The sequence below is a fragment of the Pristiophorus japonicus genome, chromosome 8 (genome assembly GCF_044704955.1).
Source record: "Pristiophorus japonicus isolate sPriJap1 chromosome 8, sPriJap1.hap1, whole genome shotgun sequence".
NCBI classification, from domain to species: Eukaryota; Metazoa; Chordata; class Chondrichthyes; family Pristiophoridae; genus Pristiophorus; species Pristiophorus japonicus.
Window position 1 is genome coordinate 201,777,841 of NC_091984.1, and position 24,098 is coordinate 201,801,938.

Sequence of the window (24,098 nt, forward strand, 5' to 3'; positions counted from 1 at the left end):
GGTCCATAAATACTCCGTACGGACCCGGGGAGGCCAGGATTTCTGGGCCATTATCTTCAGCAGAACCACTGACTCTCTGGTCAACGGGGTCCAAAGGCAGGCCACAACGCCCGGTTTCTGGGTTGCCTTTGAGCAGATCCCAAGGAAGATGAGACTGGAAGCCCCGCCTGCCTCATTAAAATGGGAACACTGGGTTTACCTCTGCATCACTAGAAGGAGCCCTCGGAAATCGCAGGCCAGTGCAGTGGGTGGGGGGGGTGGAGATCTCGGAGGCAATTTTAACCGAACCCGCCAGTCGGGATACTGACGTGATCAGATAGAACGATAGTTTTACATCTGGCTTGATTTTAATATTGAGGGTGTAAAATCCTTGTCTCACCCATTCCCGTGGGCTTCCCATCCGCCGAGTTAGATTAAAATTTACCCCCGATGAGTCTCTGCCCTTTTCTCCTCTGTCCTGCACCTGGGGAGTGTTGACTGCTCACGTGGCTCAAATTAAACTTTATGGCTTATCCCTCCTTTCCTTGTATGAAACACATTTTTGCTGCACAACCTCAAATAAGAACAGAAATAATGGCCCCAAAATTTGTGGGGAGGGAGTAGGGGCATGTTTTTGTCGGCGGGATAGCCGGAAATTCGGGGAACTTATTGGCAGGACCTCATTTAGCTTGTTTTTACTCTGTTTCCAGCCAGGTCGCGAGGCTGGCTGGCTGCCAGGCGGGAAAACCTGTGGTAGAAGGCCGCAGCTGGGGATGGTCCCTGAGAATTGCAGAAGGTGGCGGGTTCTCGCAGCGAGGCAGCGAGAGGGGAGGAAAACAGCGGGGCGCAGTGAGGAGGGAGGGAAATATTATGTCTGCAATTACCATCGAATAACTCCATGAGGCCTTGTACTTTGTGACTTCAGTCCATTTAATACGACTGTAAAGTGAGGGGCAGCATGGCTCACCGCCTGTTATATGCCCTGCACACCAGGGCAAGAAACCCCTGGGACCTCCAACAGCAGCGCCCTCAGGTGGTACATCGTATATAGTTACATGGTGAATACAAAGAGTTTGCATACATGACGGGAAACATCAGGGCGCATGAGAGGGAGGGTCAGCAGATCATGCGGGGCTCTGAAGATCGCGCTCAGGCCGGACGATCGTGGCAACAAGTTTGCTTGGGGAGGTGGGGGGTGCGAGGGAAAACACTTCTCCTCCTCCTGGCCCACAAGATGTTCTAATACAAAGCTCTTACTTGCTGCAGTCGGCAGCGCCCGCCATCATTTCGCTTCCCGGACCCCGGGAAACCCGTGCGTCCAGCATTAAATTTAAATGGCTGCCAAGATCTGAGGAAACATAGAAAATAGGTGCAGGGGTAGGCCATTCGGCCCTTCGAGCCTGCACCGCCATTCAATAAGATCATGGCTGATCATTCAACCTCAGTACCCCTTTCCTGCTTTCTCTCCATACCCCTTTATCCCTTTAGCCGTAAGGGCCACATCTAACTCCCTTTTGAATATATCTAACGAACTGGCCTCAACAATTTTACTGTGGTAGAGAATTCCACAGGTTCACCACTCTCTGGGTGAAGAGGTTTCTCCTCACCTCAGTCCTAAATGGCTTACTCCTTATTCTTAAACTGTGAGCCCTGGTTCTGGAACTCCCCAACATTGGGAACATTCTTCCTGCATCTAACCTGTCTAAACCTGTCAGACTTTTAAATGTTTCTATGAGATCCCCTCTCATTCTTCTGAACTCCAGTGAATACAAGCCCAGTTGATCCAGTCTTTCTTGATATATCAGACCCGCCAGCCCGGGAATCAGTCTGGTGAACCTTCACTGCACTCCCTCAATAGCAAGAATGTCCTTCCTCAAGTTAGGAGACCAAAACTGTACACAATACTCCAGGTGAGGCCTCACCAAGGCCCTGTACAACTGCAGTACGACCTCCCTGCTCCTATACTCAAATCCTCTAGCTATGAAGGCCAACATGCCATTTGCCTTCTTCACTGCATGCCAAACTTCAATGACTGATCTACCATGACACCCAGGTCTCGTTGCACCTCCCCTTTTCCTAATCTGTCACTATTCAGATATTATTCTGTCTTCCTGTTTTTGCCACCAAAGTGGATAACCTCACATTTATCCACATTATACTGCATTTGCCATGCATTTGCCCACTCACCTAACCTGTCCAAGTCACCCTGCAGCCTCTTAGCATCATCCTCACAGCTCACACCGCCACCCAGCTTAGTGTCATCTGCAAATTTAGAGATATTACATTCAATTCCTTCATCTAAATCATTGATGTATATTGTAAATAGCTGGGGTGCTAGCACTGAGCCCTGCGGCACCCCACTGGTCACTGCCTGCCATTCTGAAAAGGACCCATTTATTCCGACTCTCTGCTTCCTGTCTGCCAACCAGTTCTCTATCCACGTAAATACATTACCCCCAATGTGCTTTAATTTTGCACACAAATCTCTTGTGTGGGACCTTGTCAAAAGCCTTTTGAAAGTCCAAATACACCACATTCACTGGTTCTCCCTTGTCCACTCTACTAGTTACATCCTCAAAAAATTCTAGAAGTTTTGTCAAGCATAATTTCCCTTTCATAAATCCATGCTGACTTGGACCGATCTTGTCAATGCTTTTCAAATGTGCTGCTGTTTCATCTTTAATAATTTATTCCAACATTTTCCCCATCACCGATGTCAGGCCAACCATTCTATAATTCCCTGTTTTCTCTCTCCCTCCTTTTTTAAAAAGTGGTGTTACATTAGCTACCCTCCAGTCCATAGGAACTGATCCAGAGTCAATAGAATGTTGGAAAATGATCACCAATGCATCCACTATTTCTACAGCCACTTCCTTAAGTACTCTGGGATGCAGCCTATCAGACCATAGGGATTTATTGGCCTTCAATCCCATCAATTTCCCTAACACAATTTCCTGACTAATAAGGATTTCCTTCAGTTCCTCCTTTTCGCTCGACCCTCGAACCCCTAGTATTTCCAGAAGGTTATTTGTGTCTTCCTTAGTGAAGACAGATCCAAAGTATTTGTTCAATTGGTCTGCCATTTCTTTGCTCCCCATTATAAATTCACCTGATTCTGTCTGCAAAGGACCTCCGTTGGTTTTCACTAAACTTTTTCTCTTCCCATATCTATCGAAGCTTTTGCAGTCAGTTTTTATGTTCCCAGCAAGCTTCCTCTCATACTTTATTTTCCGCCTCCTAATTAGATCCTTTGTCCTCCTCTGCTGAATTCTAAATTTCTCCCAGTCCTCATGTTTGCTTCTTTTTCTGGCCAATTTATATGCCTCTTCCTTGGATTTAACACTATCCCTAATTTTCCTTGTTAGCCACGGTTGAGCTACCTTCCCCTTTTTAGTTTTACTCCAGACAGGGATGTACAATTGTTGAAGTTCATCCATGTAATCTAGAACTGTCTGCCATTGCCTATCCACCGTCAACGCTTTAAGTATCATTTGCCAGTCTATCCTAGCCAATTCACGTCTCATACCATCGAAGTTACATTTCCTTAAGTTCAGGATCCTAGTCTCTGAATTGACACTGTCACTTTCCATCTTAATAAAGAATTCTACCATAACCATATTATGGTCACTCTTCCCCAAGGGGCCTCGCACAACAAGATTGCTAATTAGTCCTTTCTCATTACACATCACCCAGTCTAGGATGGCCAGCCCTCTAGTTGGTTCCTCGACATATTGGTCTAGAAAACCATCCCTAATACACTCCAGGAAATCCTCCTCCACCGCATTGCTACCAGCTTAGTTAGCTCCATCTATATGTAGATTAAAGTCGCCCATGATAACTGCTGTACCTTTATTGCACACATCCCTAATTTCTTGTTTGATGCCATCCCCAACCTCACTACTACTGTTTGGTGGTCTGTACACAACTCCCACTAGCGTTTTCTGCCCTTTGGTATTCCGCAGCTCTACCCATACAGATTCCACATCATCCAAACTAATGTCCTTTTTCACTATTGCGTTAATTTCCTCTTTAACCAGCAAAGCTACCCCACCATCTTTTCCTTTCTGTCTATCCTTCCTGAATGTTGAATACCCCTGGATGTTGAGTTCCCAGCCTCGGTCACCCTGGAGCCATGTCTCCGTAATCCCAATTATATCATAATCGTTAATAACTGCCTGCGCAGCTAATTCATCCACCTTATTACCAATACTCCTCGCATTGAGGCACAGAGCCTTCAGGCTTGTGTTTTTAAAACTCTTTGTCCCTTTAGAATTTTGCTGTAATGTGGCCCTTTTTGATTTTTGCCTTGGGTTTCTCAGCCCTCCACTTTTACTATTCTCTTTTCTATCTTTTGCTTCTGCCCCCATTTTATTTCCCTCTGTCTCCCTGCATAGGTTCCCATCCCCCAGCCATATTAGTTTAACCCCTCCCCAACAGCACTAGCAAACACTCCCCCTAGGACATTGGTTCCGGTCCTGCCCAGGTGCAGACTGTACGGTTTGTACTGGTCCCACCTCGCCCAGAACCAGTTCCAATGTCCCAGGAATTTGAAGACTTGGAGAAGGGCGACTGGATTGGACATCACCAAAATCCAGGTCGCTGATTGGAGTGTGGGCAGGTACAGCAGGAGAGGCGGCAAGCAGCAGAGGATCGGCGAGGTCGGGGCGAAGGAGCGTCGAGAAATCGTGGAGCGACGTGATCGGGGCCCAGGAGAGGCGTAAGATCGGGGCTCAGAAGAGCAGAGGGCCCAGGGGCAGCACGGGCCAGCGCACACTGCAATATTTGTGCACACTAGGTCCATGCAGCAGAGCTGCTCTCCAGTCATCTTGGGTAATCCTTGCCACTGGACCAAGACCTAGCTCTGTCAAGCCCGTGTGGTGGCTGGTGTGCAACGGCCACCACACATTAAAAACATCCACGCACAGGCATCTTCCACCCTTTAACATGCAGTTTGGGATCTGGAATATTAGGTCCTTCATTGAAACACCTGTGATCTCATCCGTCTTTAGCGTGGAAGCAAGTCATCCTCGATACGAGGGTCCGCCTGAGAAGAAGAAGACAGGAGCTTTGATTGGACATGGTGCTAGAACACGAGTCTTGATGGTCCGACCGGTATTTCCATGTGGGGCTGGGTCAGTTCTGTGAGCACTGCTCTTATCCTTACAAGCCTTGTTTTTTTTTGCCTGAATGTCACGAGTGCAGTTGCCTACATGCTCACATTTAATTTGATTGTATTTCCACCAACAATATTGTTGTTGGCTCTCGAGGGTGAAGTGCTGGAGCTGTTAATGAGCCCCTAAATAAAATAAATTAATGAGCAGACAAAAGAATGAAAATACAGATTTTTCCCTTCATTAGTGAGATGTAGTTACGATATCAGAGGCACTAGCTGAGCAAATGAGCTCTTGAAGGTCAGAGGATAAGGCTACAATTTAGTATAATGTTGAATAAAAAAATTAATTTGCTTCTCCAAATGATTCGTGTGTATGTGCCCTAACTTTCGAATGTGCTTTCACACAAAATGTAAACACTTAGTGGGACTTCCCTTGGTGGTCCATATTGAAAACCAACACGTGCAGTATTATTGCACAGTGCAATGTTTTAATGATTCATGGAGGTCCTTTGTTGTGGGTTAAAATGACCTTCTGGAGACTTGCTCTCGCATTCTGTGGCAGTGTGGAAAGAAGGAGCAGATACTGCATGTATACTGCTTTTAACATTAAACGAAAACACAGCATTGATTGAACATAGTTTTAACACACAGCATGTAGGTTGAGGAAATCCAGGTTTCAATCCCTGATCAGTGCTGATTTAGTTACTAATGCCCAGGGCAGTGGTAGGAATGCCACACTGGGTTCAGCATGCCCAGGCAAGAGAGGGTTTCCACTCCGAGCGGTTGGATTTTCGCCGACTTTGCGACTGGGTTTTCCCCGCGATTTGACCCTCGGCGGGATCCTCGGGCACCTCTTTGCGGCAGCGCTTCCCTGTACCGCGAGGGAGAGGTGCGCCGACGTGCAACGCCGTGGATTGTGTTTCCGTCGTACTTTCGGCACTCTCCCGACTCTTATGCTGCGCCCACAATACCGACAGGGTCAAACCTGTCGGTGCAGCCCTGCTAGCAGCAGTAAGCATGAAAACCTGCAAAAAAGGTAAGTTAAAGTTTTTATTTTTAAATTATTTTTCAGCAATTTAGTAGGTAAGGGTTTTTTGAATGTTTTTTGAATGTTTTTTGCAATTTTATTTTTGTTTTCCCCCCTTCCTGAGGCCTCTCTCGCAGTGATACCGGCCCCAGACTAAAGTTGCTGAAACTCGCGGTTTGTGCCACAAATCCTTGTTCAGCGCCGACTTTACCGATGTAAAGGCCGAAAAACAGTATTGCAGCGAAAACGGTAATTTTGGCGTAAAATTACCATTTGGAAACCAAAAATCTAGCCCTAATCACTATCCAGTGACTACTGCTGTAAGTTGACAAGTGTGGGCGTTGGCATGAGAACAGGACCAGGCTCACCTGTGGCACCCTCCATGGTTAATATTCACAGTCCAAGGCCACTGATGAACAGTTACTAGGGCGACGGGATTGGAAGGTTGTTGGAACCCATGGAAGTGGATCCTAAAGAAAGAAAGACTTGGATTTATATAGCGCCGTTCACGACAACCGGACGTCTCAAAACACTTTACAGCCAATGAATTACTTTTGGTGTGTAGTCACTGTTGTAATGTGGGAAATATGAGCCTCTGTTTTCAAGAGAGATGGGGAGAAATTTATAAAATAATTTAATAAGTATAGTTACCAGTATGTAACCCCTCAAGTGAACTATCTGCTGTTTTACTGATGTGCAACTGTGAATTGCCATGGAAACATAATGCCTTCTACATGAGTTAACTCGCAGCTCGTTGAAAGTATCTTTTGATGTTCAAGAATCCCATTATGACTCTTAAGCGACCCATAATATGATCTTTATTGCCATGGCACTGCTACACTTCAGATGCTGCCTTCTCATATTATGGATTTCTGAAGCCTGAGGCCTTCTTCGCCTACCCTGTGATCAGAAAGTGCCTATGGCACTGAGAACCTTTGCACCAGTTGTAAGCAAGACTCATTAAGGGCCTAAAATTATTTTATCAAGATGCAGCTGCAGCATGTGAACAGCACTCCAGTTGTTCAATGGTTGTCTAAACACACAACGCAAGGGAGGCCTGATTCCTTCATCATGCACCTTGAATCTTTGCTCTTTAAAAGGCCTGATTTGCTTGGACTTGACCTGAGTACCTGCTGTGCATGTTCCCACCTATTTTAGTGCAGCTCAGCTACTTTGCTGCTCTGCCACAAACTTATTGTCAACTTCTTAAAGCCGCACTACATCTGCTGGTTCTGTTTGTTTCTCTCGGGATATTTAATTGTATACTGCCGATATGACTTTGTCTCTGGACATCCATTATACATACAGGGCTTGGAGAAGGAGACAATGAAATGATGTATTGCCAGATAGGTGTGTTTGCGTCTTAGACGTGGGAATGTATAGGATCAGAAAAGTTCCAGACTTCAAAAACAGAATCATTAGCGAGCTGTCCTCTGCCGCCACCCATGTGGATATGACTGTAAGCACCGCACACGCAGACTGTGGGGGTCATTTTAAGCTCAGCCACCCCTCGGGAATGTGACCGGATCGGGTGCAACGCTGGTTTTACACCTCGCCCCATTTCTTTTTTCTCCATTGAAGGTATTATCGGGCGAGATGTAAAACCAGCGTTCCACCCAATCTCGTGGGTTTCCTGCCTGGACAATTCGGTTAAAATGACTCCCTGCATGATTCCAAAAGAAGAGAACTGTGCAAAATCCTGCAACCAGACTTGCAAACCCCAGCGCGGGCAAAGCCTCTGAAGGTAAAGCGGCATTGAACTCTCGTGCCTGGATCCTTCCAAACAACAGGAGATATCTGGCAACCTGCAGTGCACAATTACTCCTTGCAGGCCACAGATGAATGCTTTTCCCAAACCAGGCAATGCATTCATGTCCCCCTGCAGCAACATGAAAGGGCCCTGTACTTTTATGGTCTGGCTGGATGCACTGAAATGCAAGTCATTTTTTGTCTGTTTGTTCTGAGAAGGTGAACAATACTGGCAAAGTTACATCTATTGTCCATCCCTACTTACTCTGATACCTGAATAGCAACAGCAACAACAACAGTGGCATATTAGGCCACACTGAGTCACATGTAGGCCAGACTGTTACAGTGTTAAGTTCCCGTCCCTGAAGCACATTCGTGAACCAGTTGAGCTTTTGGAAAAGTCCAGCAATTTTCACGGTCATTTTTCACCATCAATTCCCAGCTTTATCGAATTCAATTTGCTCGTTTGACATGGTACGATTTGAACTTGTCACCTCCCAGTTGCCAGTCCGGTACAACACTCTCTGAACCTTGGACTATTGATGGCATGCATGTGTAGAGGAACGCGATCTTAATATGACTTTAAGTGTAAAACATTAATGAAGGGTATGCACTTTTCGGTAAAGGATTACTGGTTTACTGTACTGGTTGACCTTGTTTTAAATGGATCGTACATATTTCTGTTCACTGTCAGACAATGTAGTTAATTTTATGAGTAGCTGTATTTTCATTCTGTGCAGTTTTCCTTTGGGAAATCTGTGGTGCTATTTTGGGCGAATAGTTTTAAAAGAAAATTAATAGGACCATTTTACTTACATTGTACAACCTAGGATCATTTTCAATCGGATTCCTTCGCTGCCTTTTCCGTACGGTGTATTTTGTGACACATCAGCAGTCATTTGAGCGGGGCATGTAGATGTGACAGAGTGGATTCTTCATTAGCAGCTCCTGCCATCTCCTTGCTACGGGGCACTCCCTCAGTACGGACCAGAATCCGTGTGGAAGTATACTAGTGGCCACAAGAAGGTTGTTCAATTTCTGCATTACCTGGTTCCCCGGTATGGTGAATCCAGACAAGGCAGTCCGCTTTACATTGGAGCCCAGTCATGGCACTTGTTAGTGAAGCTATGGCTGAGCTTAGGAACTCTGCTGCAGAGGGCTCTGGAATGGCCATGCTCCACGGAGATCTACAGCTTGCTCAAGCAAGGATACAGCACTGCACTGAAATGTATTGTAAATTCCTGCACAGACGCCATCAAACTATGCAGCAGTTTGCACCCCTCCCTGCCCTCCCCGGCCCCTCCCCCTCCCCCCCACCTCCCCCACTCCCCAACCCCCCGGCTCCCCCTCCCCCCCAAAATGACTGCCAATACTGAGATTCCAAGCTGCATTTGTTGGTGTACCTTATAAGATCCAAAACCCTGGCAGGTGAAGGAGCCCTTGAGATAGTCGTTATTCAGCAGGTTACAGTACCCTCCAATTCCATTTGCACCTGCTCTTCCTCATGTGCTCTATGCTTGACCAACTGTTCCCTGCGTCAACTGCGACCTCTTCAGAATAGACAGGTATTTGCTGCTGCTTGCTATAGGGAACCTATGCAGGGAAACAGGGGGAGATAAAATGGAGTCAGAAGCAAAAGATAGAAAGGAGACTAGTAAAAGAGGAGGACGCGAAGAGGCTGCAGGGTGACTTGGACAGGTTAGGTGAGTGGGCAAATGCATGGCAGATGCAGTATAATGTGGATAAATGTGAGGTTATCCATTTTGGGGGCAAAAACACGAAGGCAGAATATTATCTGGATGGTGGCAGTTAGGAAAAGGGGAGGTACAACGAAACCTGGGTGTCATGGTTCATCAGTCACTGAAAGTGGGCATGCAGGTACAGCAGGTGGTGAAGAAGGCAAATGGCATGTTGGCCTTCATAGCTAGGGGATTTGAGTATAGGAGCAGGGAGGTCTTACTGCAGTTGTACAGGGCCTTGGTGAGGCCTCACCTGGAATATTGTGTACAGTTTTGGTCTCCTAATCTGAGGAAGGACGTTCTTGCTATTGAGGGAGTGCAGAGAAGGTTCACTAGACTGATTCCAAGGATGGCTGGACTGTCATATGAGGAGAGACTGGATCAACTGGGTCTTTATTCAATGGAGTTTAGAAGGATGAGAGGGGATCTCTTAGAAACGTATAAGATTCTGACAGGACTGGACAGGTTAGATGCGGGAAGAATGTTCCCGATGTTGGGGAAGTCCAGAACCAGGGGACATAGTCTTAGTCTTAGGATAAGGGGTAGGCCATCTAGGACTGAGATGAGGAGAAACTTCTTCACTCAGAGAGTTGTTAACCTGTGGAATTCTCTGCCGCAGAGGGTTGTTGATGCCAGTTCGTTGGATATATTCAAGAGGGAGTTAGATATGGCCCTTATGGCTAAAGGGATCAAGGGGTATGGACCTGTTTTCTATGTTTCTATGTTTCTATGTAAGATTGGGTGGTGCTTGGAAAAGTGAGGTGATTTATTGAGGCTGGTTATTTGGCTCAGCCGCCTCCAGTACTTGGGTGGCTGAAGGTAGCAGAAGGACATACTTTAACATGTTCGCAATAACGTGCTTGAAACAGAATCTTACTTGTGTTATGCTGAGCTATGGCTGCGTTTGAGGAGTGAATGAAAAGAAAAAAAGAAAGACGTATTTATCCAGCACCTTTCACAACCTCAGGACATTCCAAATGCTTTACAGCCATTTCTCTATGGAAGTGCAGTCACTGCTGTAATGTAGGAAACACAGTAGCCAATTTGCAAAGTCCCATGTACAGCAAAGTGATGAAGACCAGTTTATCTGTTTGTGATGTCAGTTGAAGTTCTCTTTGAATAGTGCCATGGGATCCTGTATGAGAGGGCAGAAAGGACCTCAGTCTTTAAACAATTCATTCTGGGGTGTGGGTGTTGCTGGCATGGCCAGCATTTATTGCCCTTCAGAAGGTGGTGGTGAGCCGCCTTGAACTGCTGTAGTCCGTGTGGTGAAGGTATTCCCACAGTGCTGTTAGGGAGGGAGTTCCAGAATTTTGACCCAGCGACAATGAAGGAACGGCAATATATTTCCAAGTACTGGAAAGTGGGATTAGGCTGGTTAGCTCTTTGTCGGCCAGCGCGAACACGATGGGCCGAAATGGCCTCCTTCCGTGCTGTAAAGTTTTATGATTTTATGATTCTAAGTCAGGATGGTGTGTAACTTGGAGGGGAACTTGGAGTGCTCCCATGCACCTGCTGCCCTTGTCATTTTAGGTGGTAGAGGGCGCGGGTTTAGAAGGTGCTGCCAAAGAAGCCGTGGTGAATTGCTGCAGTGCATCTTGTAGATGATACACACTGCAGCCACGGTGGTGGAGAGAGTGAATGTTGAAGGTGGTGGATGGGGTGCCAATCAAGCGGGCTGCTTTGTCCTGGATGTTGTCGAGCTTCTTGAGTGTTGTTGGAGCTTCACTCATCCAGGCAAATGGAGAGTATCTCATCACACTCCTGACTTGTGCCTTGTAGTTGGTGGGAAGGCTTTGGGGAGTCAGGAGGTGAGACACTTGCCTACAGAATACCCAGCCTCTGACCTGCTCTTGCTGCCACAGTATTTATGTGGCTGGTCCAGTTAACTTTCTGGTCAATGGTAACCCCCCAGGATGTTGATGGTGGGTGATTCGGCGGTGGTAATGCCATTGAATATCAAAGGGAGGTGGTTAGACTCTCAGTTGTTCGAGATGGTCATTGCCTAGCACTTGTGTGGTGAGAATGTTACTTGCCACTTATCAACCCAAACCCAAAAGCCGTCCAGTTCTTGCTGCATACGGGCATGGACTGCTTCATTATCTGAGGACTGTGCAGTCATCATCGAACATCCCCACTTCTGACCTTATGATGGAGGGAAGATCATTGATGAAGTTGGGCTGATAGGAGAGACAGAATGAACAAAGGATGATACTAGCCAGAAGCTAGGGGGAGGCCTTCTCCTGAAAGCAGAAAGGAAAGTAACATATGCTGGAATAAGGAATATCAGAGAAGCTGTGTTTGACATGTGCCCAGGCCAGCAGCCACCTTATGTGAGTGTAACCGTGCAGCATGCAGGCACCTTATGTGTACGTTGTTGCGTGACACATGTCATGCTGTGCAGGGCCTTGTGACAGCAGCAATGTGGAATGTGATGGTGAAGCATTTCCCATCATGTGTTGCGGGTAGAAAAGGATCCTCCCATCACAGATTGGTGCTTTTATTCATTCACAGGATGTGGGTGTCGCAGGCAAGGCCAGCATTTGTTCCCTAATTGCCCTTGAGAAGGTGGTGGTGAGCCGCCTTATACAACTGAGTGGCAGGCTAGGCCATTTCAGAGGGCAGTTAAGAGTCAACCACATTGCTGTGGTTCTGGAGTCACATATCGGCCAAGCCGGGTAAGGATGGTAGATTTCCTTCCCTTAAGGACATTAGTGGATCAGATACAGCAATCCAGTCGTTTCATGTTTTTTATTGCAGATTTATTCATTTAACTGAATTCAAATTCCACAGCTACCATGCTGTGATTCGAACTTGTGTCTTCAGATCATTAGTCAAGGCCTCAGGATTACTAGTCCAATAACATAACCACTATGCTGCCCAATAAGTTAACATTTAACTGATCAGTTCAGTCGATAAACGGATTTAATTGAAATAACAGGTAGGATTCTTTGTTGCCCCCTCATGGTATTAACTTTTTTATTTGCAGAACACTGAAATCCTAAACACTGCAATTCTAACTGGCAAAACAGTGGCAGTTCCCGTAAAAGTCATCGTGGTGGAAGAGGACAGCACTGTGACAGACGTGTCTGAGTTTGTGGCGTGTAAATCATCAGATCAGGACGTGCTAAAGGTATGTCGAAGTAACTCCGTGATTCTCCTGTTCCATTCTGCTAAAGCAACAGTGCAGAATGCAGTTTACACCTTTGTTCTCTTTTGTGTTATCTTGATGTAAATACAATTAATCACTGCTTTGAGGAAGTAGCATCAGAATGAAATGTTCCTCCTTCTGTCCTAATTTCAAATGACAGGAAATCTTTGGTGTGCATTTGGGTGTATTTCAGATGTCAGGTTTGCATAACGTAGCTTTGAAGGCATTTTTAATCAGAATTTTTCGAATATTACAAATCACTTTGACATGTTTTAAAGTGAATGCCGATGCTTGCAATGGTGTTTGAGGGTTTTCTGTTCACTGTGTTGTGTAGCCTGGCACATAGCCAAGCAGCGGTTAGCTCGGAAGCTGCTGGTTTGTCGAAGGCCAAGTGGCACAGCACATTAGAACACCGCTAATTTGGAGAACACGGACTTGGGAAAGAGCCCTTGTGGCGTAAGGTCCTTATCGGACCCGTGGCATCATAAGGGAGCACCGTGTGGAAGCAGGGCACTTCCCGTTCACGGGTGGGGGGGGGCGTGAAATATCCATGATTCCACTCCACTGCATCTCTGATAGCTGGAGCAGTGGAGAAAGCCTGGGAGCTGCTTGCTGACTCGTAACCCCTTGCTGTGGATAGTACCTGGCACAGAGGCACTTAGAAAGGGCAAGGTTGAAAGAACACCTTAAAATACATTAAAAATGTAACTGCATGAAGAGTGGCCGCTGGTTTGGTTCATCGAGTGATGTCACAGTTAGTCTCGGTATTGAACGATTATTTATTTGCCTACTTCAGAATTTAGAAATTCCGCAGGTGTTCCTCCTGGAGATACAGTGGGAGACAGGTGGCAGTCCCGTGTAACTTCAGCCTCATTGGATAAGCATTTTTTGTCAATTTATGAGGACTTCAACCAACTAGCTAAGGTAGCTTAAGGCAATCGCTGTTTACATTTCCAAGCAATCTTGCTGTAGATAACAGTTAATCACTGACCCTGCACATTATAAATAGTTGGATCACATAAGAAGCCCTTTGGCATCGAGCTTAGCTGCTCATCCACAATGGAGAATGATTTTCCAACACGCACTTTATGCTGTCAGCTGAAAATGTTTTTTTGGAAGATTAACAATTGAAGACACGCTTAAGCCTCCACACAACTTCCACTCAATACACACTCAATCGCCCAAACTCCGGTTGCAAACACCAATTCATTTTTATCATTTTAGGAGCTCAGGTAAAACATCGTGAATGTTTTCCACATAACTGAGATTTGCTTTGCGGTGGGCAGGGGCGGAGGGTTGTTTTTAACCCTTTGTCAGCAGAAGTTTCCTGAGATAGTGTTTCCTAAAATACACGGAGAAACGAGAGACATTGACGTCAACCTTTTTTTGGTTACGAAATTTCATAAAACAGGCTTTTGCCAGTGATTGAGCAGAAAAAGGAGTTTGTGTAGTAATGACTATTGTGCCCTCTGGCGAAAGAAGACAAAACTTGAAAGAGCCAGAAATAGATTTCCCCGGAGTATCGCCAGCAGTAAGCAGTGTGACATTGTGATCTGGTGACTAAAAGCCTGCTAATGATCTGAAGGTGATCAATAGCGACTCTTTGTAAGTGGAAAGACATTCACTTTGAAACTCATTTTTACGCTGCACATGAAACAAATTTTCTTCAGCAATTGGTTAGTGGATCATTGTTCTCTTTATTAAATGGAAGTATTCTGGAGCTCCTCTTTAAAGTAAAACCCAGACTTATTTTCAATGCTGAGGGGACGGGCTCTTGCCTTTTATCGAAGTGGTTTGGGTCTGAACCTGGTCCAGATTGATGGGATGAAAGTCTCCTCTGTCTACTGACTGAGATTCCAGTGTGAAATCAAGCCAGCTCAAAACTGCCTGTAACTTGGCAGTCTCACTCCGATGCGATGAAGACTGCTGGTGTGGGGAGTGGAGATATTCCACAGGCTCAGAGAAGGGGTTGCTTTTTCTGTAGTTGGGTTTCAGTGTACGATCTTGGGATCTGACAATGCTGGTGCTGACATTGAAAGTTGGCATGCAGATACAGCAGGCGGTGAAGAAGGCAAATGGTATGTTGACCTTCATCGCTAGGGGATTTGAGTATAGGAGCAGGGAAGTCTTACTGCAGTTGTACAGGGCCTTAGTGAGGCCTCACCTGGAATATTGTGTTCAGTTTTGGTCTCCTAATCTGAGGAAGGACGTTCTTGCTATTGAGGGAGTGCAGCAAAGGTTCACTAGACTGATCCCCGGGATGGCAGGGCTGACATATGAGGAGAGACTGGATCAACTGGGCCTGTATTCACTGGAGTTTAGAAGGATGATAGGAGATCTCATAGAAACATATAACATTCTGACGGGACTGGACAGGTTAGATGCAGGAAGAATGTTCCCGATGTTGGTGAAGTCCAAAACCAGGGGACATAGTCTAAGGATAAGGGGTAAACCATTTAGGACTGAGATGAGGAGAAACTTCTTCACTCAGAGCGTTGTTAACCTGTGGAATCCCTACTGCAGAGAGTTGTTGAGGCCAGTTCATTGGATATATTCAAGAGGGAGTTAGATATGGCCCTTACGGCCAAAGGGATCAAGGGGTATGGAGAGAAAGCAGGAAAGGGTATTGAGGTGAATGATCAGCCATGATCTTATTGAATGGTGGTGCTGGCTCGAAGGGCCGAATGGCCTACTCCTGCACCTATTTTCTATGTTTCTATGTTTCTAAGTCTTCCATTGCCGAGTGCTCACACCCCTTCTCCTTGACGGATGTCAAATCCCCAAACCATCTGTACCCCCACCCAATAAAATCAACTGTGTTTCCCACCCTGAAACCTAAAAATGTAGTTAGGTTCGAAGGTTACTTTAAAAGCATACGCGGATGGATTTTCCGACGGTGTGCACCGCCGGTGTTGGTACGAATTTGGTGAGTGGGAACAGGCCTGAAGTCACGGCAGAGGCCGCACTCTGCGGATCTCAGCCTAGAATTTGAACACCAACGGCCTCCCGTCGGCGGGAAAAGTAGAAGTGGGAACCTCACAGTAATGGAATTTAAATGTGTCGGAAATGAACATAAAAAATTTTGCCTGGGATTTGTTTGCCTGCAAATGTGATGTATTTTCAGGCAACCAGCATAAAGTGGCCATTCAAGGTTATGTACTGACAGGATCTCAACATTTAAAGGGAAGCTGAGATTCTTTCAGTTCAATTCTTTGAGCTCACAAGAGAAAACTGTTGCAGCTCCTTTTGGTTTAGCTATTTACTTTAGCCCCACTTTATTTCTGTACTGTTTGAGTCAAGAATGAGCATGAAAAGCCATGCATTTCATCTGGTGACTGCGTATATATTTCAACTCAACTGCCTCTCCCAGTAATCAAAATCTGAAATGGCCAGCCATACCTCATAAATGAATGTTTAAAAAAAACATGAGACATTCCTATAATTTGCAATACGATGGATCGCCCTATCTGTCGTACTGATCTGCAGCCAAACTCCAACATTGACTGCCAAGATTACCACAACACTCAGTATTTATGCCGCAGGCTCATTGCAGAGTACCACAGGGGACATCAGTCAATCAGCCACTCACAGATCTAACAAGCAGGTGACTGATGCCTTGTTTGCTAGAGAAAGCAATTACATCACTTTCCCTTTGGACAACCAGCAGTAGCATGATAGATAATGCTGCAGTTTTACCAAATGAAAAGATTCTGCAAGTGCAAAGCATCACAGAACGCACACGTGGCCCCTGCATACAATGCATTCACAAAACACCAAGCTATCGCTCCATCAGCGCTCAGCTTATCTTTGACCATCAGCTCAGGATCATGCAGGTCAATGCTCATTCCCCAGGCAGCAGTCATGATCCATCTATGTAAAGGCACTCCACTATGCCCCAATTATTTGAACCACAAAGAAAAGTGCAATGTTGGCGTCTAGAAGGCAAAGGATACCGTGTTGTGCCCTGGCTCAGGAAAGTCATGCGCATCTGCCACCCACAGATACAATGAGGTGTATGAAGCTTTCATAATCATGAATGAACTCACCAGAGGCGTAGAATCAAAGTCGGTCATTCGGCCTGTCGTATCTGTGCTGACTATTTGAAAGAGCAGTCGTTCTTAGTTCCACATCCCCGCTTTTTGACGGTAACCTTGCAAGTTCCTCATGCTCAAGTACCTGTCCCACACCCTTTTAAAATTATTTATAGAATCAGCTTTTCAGGCAGAGTGTTCCCGATCCCGACAACTCTCTGAGTGAAGAAAATTCTTCTCCCCTCTAGACCTTTTGCCAATGATTTCAAATCAATGACCTCTGGTTATTGACCTTCTCGCCAGTGGGAATAGTTTCTCTCTATCTACTCTGACAAAAATATTTCATCATCTTGAAAACCTCAATTAGGTCATGTTCTCTGTTCCAGGGAGAACAGTCCTAACTTTACCAACCTCTTCTCATAACTGAAGTTCCTCATCCCTGGTAACATCCTGGTAAACCTCCTCTGTACCCTCTCTAAGGCCCTTACATCTTTCCTGAAGTGGAGGTGCCCAGAATTGTCTACAATACCAGCTGAGGCCTAATCAGTGATTTTATAAACTTTTAGCATGATCTCTGCTTTTATATTCTATTCTTCTATTTGTAATCATATTTAAACTGATTTTTTAACCACCATATCAATTTGCCCTGCCACCTTTAAGGATTTATGTATGTGGACACCAAGGTCTCTCTACTCATTTACACTTTTCAAAAACATGCTATTTATTGAAGCAACCTCAATATCACCTAATCCAGTACTCCACGATCAATGCTGCACATTACACAACTTTGTGAACCAACTGGGCATATACAGCACCCAGGGTAGGAGAACTCGCAGCCAGGAGATGGAGGATGAGCCGCGGGGGGCAGAAAATCCTGTTGACGTCCCTTTTTAGGCTGTGAGTACCGATCACCAGGCTCATCTCCTCAGTCCTCCTAGCACCCATTGTCTAAACAGACCAAAGTGCACCATCGCCATTCCATCACCTACATTGCTTTTGCTGTAAATAAATTACCGAGGGTCCCATTGGTGACACTGATGATCCATTATACAACACCATGCCAAGCACATTCTCTGGACTAGGCCTAAATTCAGTGCAACAACAGTCTGTGTGGAGTGAACAGTGGAACAGGCTCAAGGGGCTGAATGGCCTACTCCTGGTCCTATGTGTGTACTTGGTGTTTAGCACTCCTGTGATTCACCTTTGGTGCTAGCTCTAGACCCTAACCCACTGCTGCTTCGATGTGTTCCCCTCTCGGCAGGACAGAGTGCCTGAATGCTGTGTGACAGTGGGTGGCCACCTGCTTTCTTGATCTGGGTCATCGAATGGCCCAGTTACTGGCCCAGCCACATCCGCAACAGTAGGGACTAGAACTATAAGCTACAATATAGTCATTATGACTACCTTTGAAATACAGCTTACATCAGAAAAAGCCACGGGGTATGTGCTTGATTGTATGCTTTGGTGTCAGTGAGTGAGTAGAATGAGAAGGATGAGCAAGAGAATGATAGTGTTAACCCTGGCGGCAGGCGTTCAACTGCACCAACTGTTATTTCCTCCATGTCCTGTTGGCCATTGATCTAGAGACAGAACTCTATAAAGTCACTCAGTTCTTTTCAAATTCTATGGCCCTCTTCCTACACATGACTGGTGCCTCCTATTATGTGAGGCCTTCTCCTGCAAACAGGGAAGCAGAGGTGAGGTTCAAATTGCCAGGAGAATATAGAAAAATAGAAAATAGGTGCAGGAGTAGGCCATTCGGCACTTCGAGCTTGCACCACCATTCAATAAGATCATGGCTGATCATTCACCTCAGTACCCCTTTCTGCTTTCTCTCCTTACCCCTTGATCCCTTTAGCCATCAGGGCCATATCTAACTCCCTCTTGAACATATCTAACAAACTGGCATCAACAACTCTCTGCGGTAGAGAATTCCACAGGTTCACAACTCTCTGAGTGAAGGAAGTTCCTCCTCATCGCAGTCCTAAACGGCTTACCCCTTATCCTTAGATTGTGAACCCTGGACCTGGACTTCCCCAACATCGGGAACATTCTTTCTGCATCTAACCTGTCCAGTCCCGTCAGAATGTTATATGTTTCTATGAGATCCCCTCTCATTCTTCTAAATTCCAGTGAGTATAAGCCTAGCCGATCCAGTCTTTCTTCATATGTCAGTCCTGCCATCCCGGGAATCAGTCTGGTGAACCTTTGCTGCACTCCCTCAATAGCAAGAACGTCCTTTCTCAGATTAGGAGACCAAAACTGAACACAATATTCCAGGTGAGGCCTCACCAAGGCCCTGTACAACTGCAGTAAGACCTTCCTGCTCCTATACTCAAATCTCCTAGCTATGAAGGCCAACATACCATTTGCCTTCTTCACCGTCTGCTGTACCTGCATGCCAACTTTCAATGGCTGATGTACCATGACACCCAGGTCTCGTTGCACCTCCCCTTTTCCTAATCTGCCGCCTTTCAGATAATATTCTGCCTTCGTGTTTTTGCCACCAAAGTTAATAACCTCACATTTATCCACATTATACCTTATCTGCCATGCATTTGCCTACTCACCTAAACTGTCCAAGTCACCCTGTAGCCTCTTAGCATCCTCCTCACAGCTCACACCGCCACCCAGCTTTGTGTCAGCTGCAAACTTGGAGATATTACATTCAATTCCTTCATCTAAATCATCAATGTATATTGTAGAGAGCTGGGGTCCCACCACTGAGCCCTGCAGCACTCCATTAGTCACAGCCTATCATTCTGAAAAGGACCCGTTTATCCCGACTCTCTGCTTCGAACCAGTTCTCCATCCATATCAAGACATTGCCCCCAATACCATGTGCTTTAATTTTGCACAACAATCTCTAATGTGGGACCTTGTCAAAAGCTTTTTGAAAGTCCAAATACACCACATCCACTGGTTCTCCCTTGTCTACTCTATTAGTTACATCCTCAAAAAATTCTAGAAGATTTGTCAAGCATAATTTCCCTTTCATAAATCCATGCTGACTTGGACCGATCCTGTCACTGCTTTCCAAATGCGCTGCTATTTCATCTTTACTAATTGATTCCAACATTTTCCCCACTACTGATGTCAGGCTGACCGGTCTATAATTCCCCGTTTTCTCTCTCCCTCCTTTTTTAAAAAGTGGTGTTACGTTAGCTACCCTCCAGTCCATAGGAACTGATCCAGAGTCGATAGACTATTGGAAATGATCACCAATGCATCCACTATTTCTACGGCCACTTCCTTAAGTACTCTGGGATGCAGACTATCAGGCCCCGGGGATTTATCGGCCTTCAATCCCATCAATTTCCCTAACACAATTTCCTGACTAGTAAGGATTTCCTTCAGTTCCTCTTCCTTGCTAGATCCTCTGTCCCCTAGTATTTCCGGAAGGTTATTCGTGCCTTCCTTAGTGAAGCCAGAACCAAAGTATTTGTTCAGTTGGTCTGCCATATCTCTGTTCCCCATTATAAATTCACCTGATTCTGACTGCAAGGGACCTATGTTTGTCTTCACTAATCTCTTTCTCTTCACATATCTATAGAAGCTTTTGCAGTCAGTTTTTATGTTCCCAGCAAGCTTCCTCTCATACTCTATTTCCCCCTCCTAATTAAACACTTTGTCCTCCTCTGCTGGATAAATTTCCCACAGTCCTCAGGTTTGCTGCTTTTTCTGGCCAATTGATATGCCTCTTCCTTGGATTTAACACTATCCCTAATTTCCCTTTTTAGCCACGGTTGAGCCACCTTCCCCGTTTTATTTTTACTCCAGACAGGGATGTATAATTGTTGAATTTCATCCATGTAATCTAGAACTGTCTGCAATTGCCTATCCACCGTCAACCCTTTAAGTATCATTCGCCAGTCTATTCTAGCCAATTCACATCTCATACCATCGAAGTTACCTTTCCTTAAGTTCAGGAACCTAGTCTCGGAATTAACTGTGTCACTCTCCATCTTAATAAAGAATTGTACCATATTATGGTCACTCTTCCCCAAGGGGACTCGCACAACAAGATTTCTAATTTGTCCTTTCTCATTGCACATCACCCAGTCTAAGATGGCCAGCCCTCTAGTTGGTTCCCCGACATATTGGTCTCGAAAACCATCTCTAATAAACTCCAGGAAATCCTCCTCCACCGTATTGCTACCAGTTTGGTTAGCCCAATCTATATGTAGATTAAAGTCGTCCATGATAACTGCTGTACCTTTATTGCACACATCCCTAATTTCTTGTTTGATGCTGTCCCCAACCTCACTACTACTGTTTGGTGGTCTGTACACAACTCCCACTAGCGTTTTCTGCCCTTTGGTATTCCGCAGCTCTACCCATACAGATTCCACATCATCCAAACTAATGTCCTTTCTTACTATTGCGTTAATTTCCTCTTTAACCAGCAACGCTATCCCACCTCCTTTTCCTTTGTCTATCCTTCCTGAATGCTGAATACCCCTGGATGTTGAGTTCCCAGCCTTGGTCACCCTGGAGCCACGTCTCCGTAATCCAAATTATATTATATTCGTTTACAGCTGCCTGTGCAGCCAACTCGTCCACCTTACTACGAATATTCCTCGCATTGAGGCACAGAGCCCTCAGTCTTGTCTTTTTAACACACTTTGTCCCTTTTGAATTTTGCTGTAATGTGGCCCTTTTTGATTTTTACCTTGGGTTTCTCTACCCTCCACTTTTACTTTTCTTCTTTCTATCTTTTGCATCTGCCCCCATTTTATTTCCCTCTGTCTCCCTGCGTAGGTTCCCATCCCCCTGCCATACTTAGTCATACTTAAGTGTCTTGTGCAGCCTATAATGGGTGTGATTACATGCGCATGCATCATGCAGCTACATTCAGATGCAAAGATTTGTTTTTGAGTGAATCCTTTTAAGGATCTGACTGAAGGAACACTTAGAGGTGTAAGTTGTTGGTGCAAAGCGTACTCTGCTGTATAATGGCCATGCATGATGATCCTTCGAAGTACTGTACAATAATATGGGCGAGGGAAACTCTATGAGCCACACATGCTTTGCACAACTAAATAATATACGGTAATGGTGGGTAGTCTTACTACTAAGGTCAACAAGCTTCTTGGTCACTTGCTTTTAGCTCCTCTGAGTACAAGACCCTCAAAGTCTCCCTGATAAAGTGCAATATCCCCATTGACACCTGGGAGTCCCTGGCCAAAGACCACCCTAAGTGGAGGCAGTGCATCCAGGAGGGCGCTGAGCACCTCGAGTTTCATCGCCGAGAGCGTGCAGAAATCAAGCGCAGGCAGCGGAAAGAGCGTGCGGCAAACCAATCCCACCCACCCCTTCCCTCAATGACTATCTGTCCCACCTGTGACAGGGACTGTGGTTCTCGTATTGGACTGTTCAGCCAACTCAGGATTCATATTAAGAGTGGAAGCAAGTCTTCCTCGATTCCGAGGGACTGCCTATGATGATGATGAATTGGCACTCCTTGCTGTCTGCTTGTATGGATAGTGCCCTGGGGTGCCAGACAGTACCACCCTCCTCTACTGTATTTACTCCAGCAAATCTTGGGGCTCGAATGCTGCAGCACTTCTAGCCGCCATTATTCTTTGAAGTGTCGCCACCAAAATTACACCTCCCGGGATGTTGCTGCTGCAGGCCTCTAAACCCTTCAGCAGTACAAGGATCGTGCCTCCCGAACAGCAGGCTCCCAGTGGACAGTGGTAGCTCATGCCAAGAGCATGCTGACTTTATGATGGTTGGGCTGACCCCAGACGGCCAGTTCTCCCTTAATTCACCGATGTAAATCCCGCTTGGTCTCGGGTTGCCAACTTTGGGTGGACATATTCCTGCACATCATGTGACCTCCAACCGCCTCGCCCAGTCAAACGGCCCTTTCTCCCATCGCCAATATTTATATCATGAATAAACAAAAGTATTCAAGGAAAAGGAAGAAAAATCACGCAATTCTTTTCATGGCACGATGATTTTTCTCGTGGGTTGCTTGTTCTCTGAAGCAGTCAGGCTGTCGAAATAGTTGAAGGTTTGTCAGATCACTCCATGGAATTAGATGAAGCAACACCTACCTCCAGTGCCCTCCTGCTGTGAGAGTGAGGATAATGATGTAGATTGCAAATGGTCGTTCATTTGGTTTTTGTAAAATGAGAACGTCATTGTAGCACTGGTTCTGTTAGACGGGAAGGATTTAAAGGACTGCTTCTGACAACCTGAAAAGATTAAAGGGATTCTAAAATCTGTCAAAGGCTGTGAACACGATGGTGCACTGGCCCCTTGTCGCTAGTGAGCTTTTCCAGTTTAATTTGCAATGCTCTGCAACTGGGATCCATTCATCTCCAGATTTATCAAGTCTGGACCCTGTTGGCTTGAGAAGTATCGTGCTTTGTAGATGGCTTGTCACAATGAGGTGTGATTACAGAATTAATCCACTCCATAGCGCAGGGTTAGGTTGGGTTTGTATTTTTTCCTAATAAGCCTTGACATGACCTCTAACATGCAGCCAGGTAAAACGGTTCCAATGTAGAATTAATAAAGCATGAGCGAATGACCTGCATTTCCTTGGGGCTGAATCTTTAATAATCCTTAACTGTACAGGTTGTGGCAAAATCAGTGTTCAAAAAAATTAATTTAATCACTCAACACTTTCATTTGTATGTATGAATAAATTAAATGGCTGCAGTTCATAGTCTCAGATGATTAATATGCTGTTCTGGTTATTGCCATGTGTTAGCACAGTTTAATTAATTAAAAATGACCCAAATCGTGCAAATGGTATTTCTGGAAAATGTAGCCATTCCTCGGGGATTAGGAAAGGTAGCTTCTCAGTGATTACAGTTGCATGTTACAAGTGGGGATCAGCTCTTGACAGCTTCCGTCATGTGGAAAATATAATGCTCTAATTTGGCTTGCAAGGGGCAGAGGACAAAGAAAGTTTCTCGAGCTTGCTTTTCTGAAGCTGGTGATGAGATTATAGGAGGTAATTCCGTGACTCCGCACTCCTCGCAGAGAGTCGCACCCACAGGGAGTGCAGGTCGGAGAATTGGAGGTACGGTGTTGCAACCTTCTCTCCAAATTGTTCTCCCTTCCAGTCCAGCTTACCTGCTCGGCGTGTTATATTACCCTTTGCATTACTGTGGGTAAGTCCCATTTGTTGAGCAATAACATTGTATATGAAAGAGCGCAGGCAGGGATTTACATAAGAACATAAGGAATAGGAGCAGGAGTAGGCCTTTTGATTCCTCGAGCCTCCTCCGCCATTTAATAAGATCATGGCTGATCTGATCTTGGGCTCATCTCCACTTCTCTGTCCGCTCCC

The 24,098-nt window shown here is 45.6% G+C and overlaps 1 protein-coding gene across 1 annotated transcript in view; it reads left to right on the plus strand.

The window, feature by feature from the left end:
* LOC139269241 (transmembrane protein 132D) overlaps window positions 1–24,098 on the plus strand; it is a 1,017,604-nt gene that overhangs the window by 779,914 nt on the left and 213,592 nt on the right. Inside the window, exon 8 of the mRNA XM_070888330.1 lies at window positions 12,597–12,740. Coding sequence (XP_070744431.1) covers window positions 12,597–12,740 — 144 coding nt within the window. The remainder of the gene's footprint in view (window positions 1–12,596; window positions 12,741–24,098) is intronic.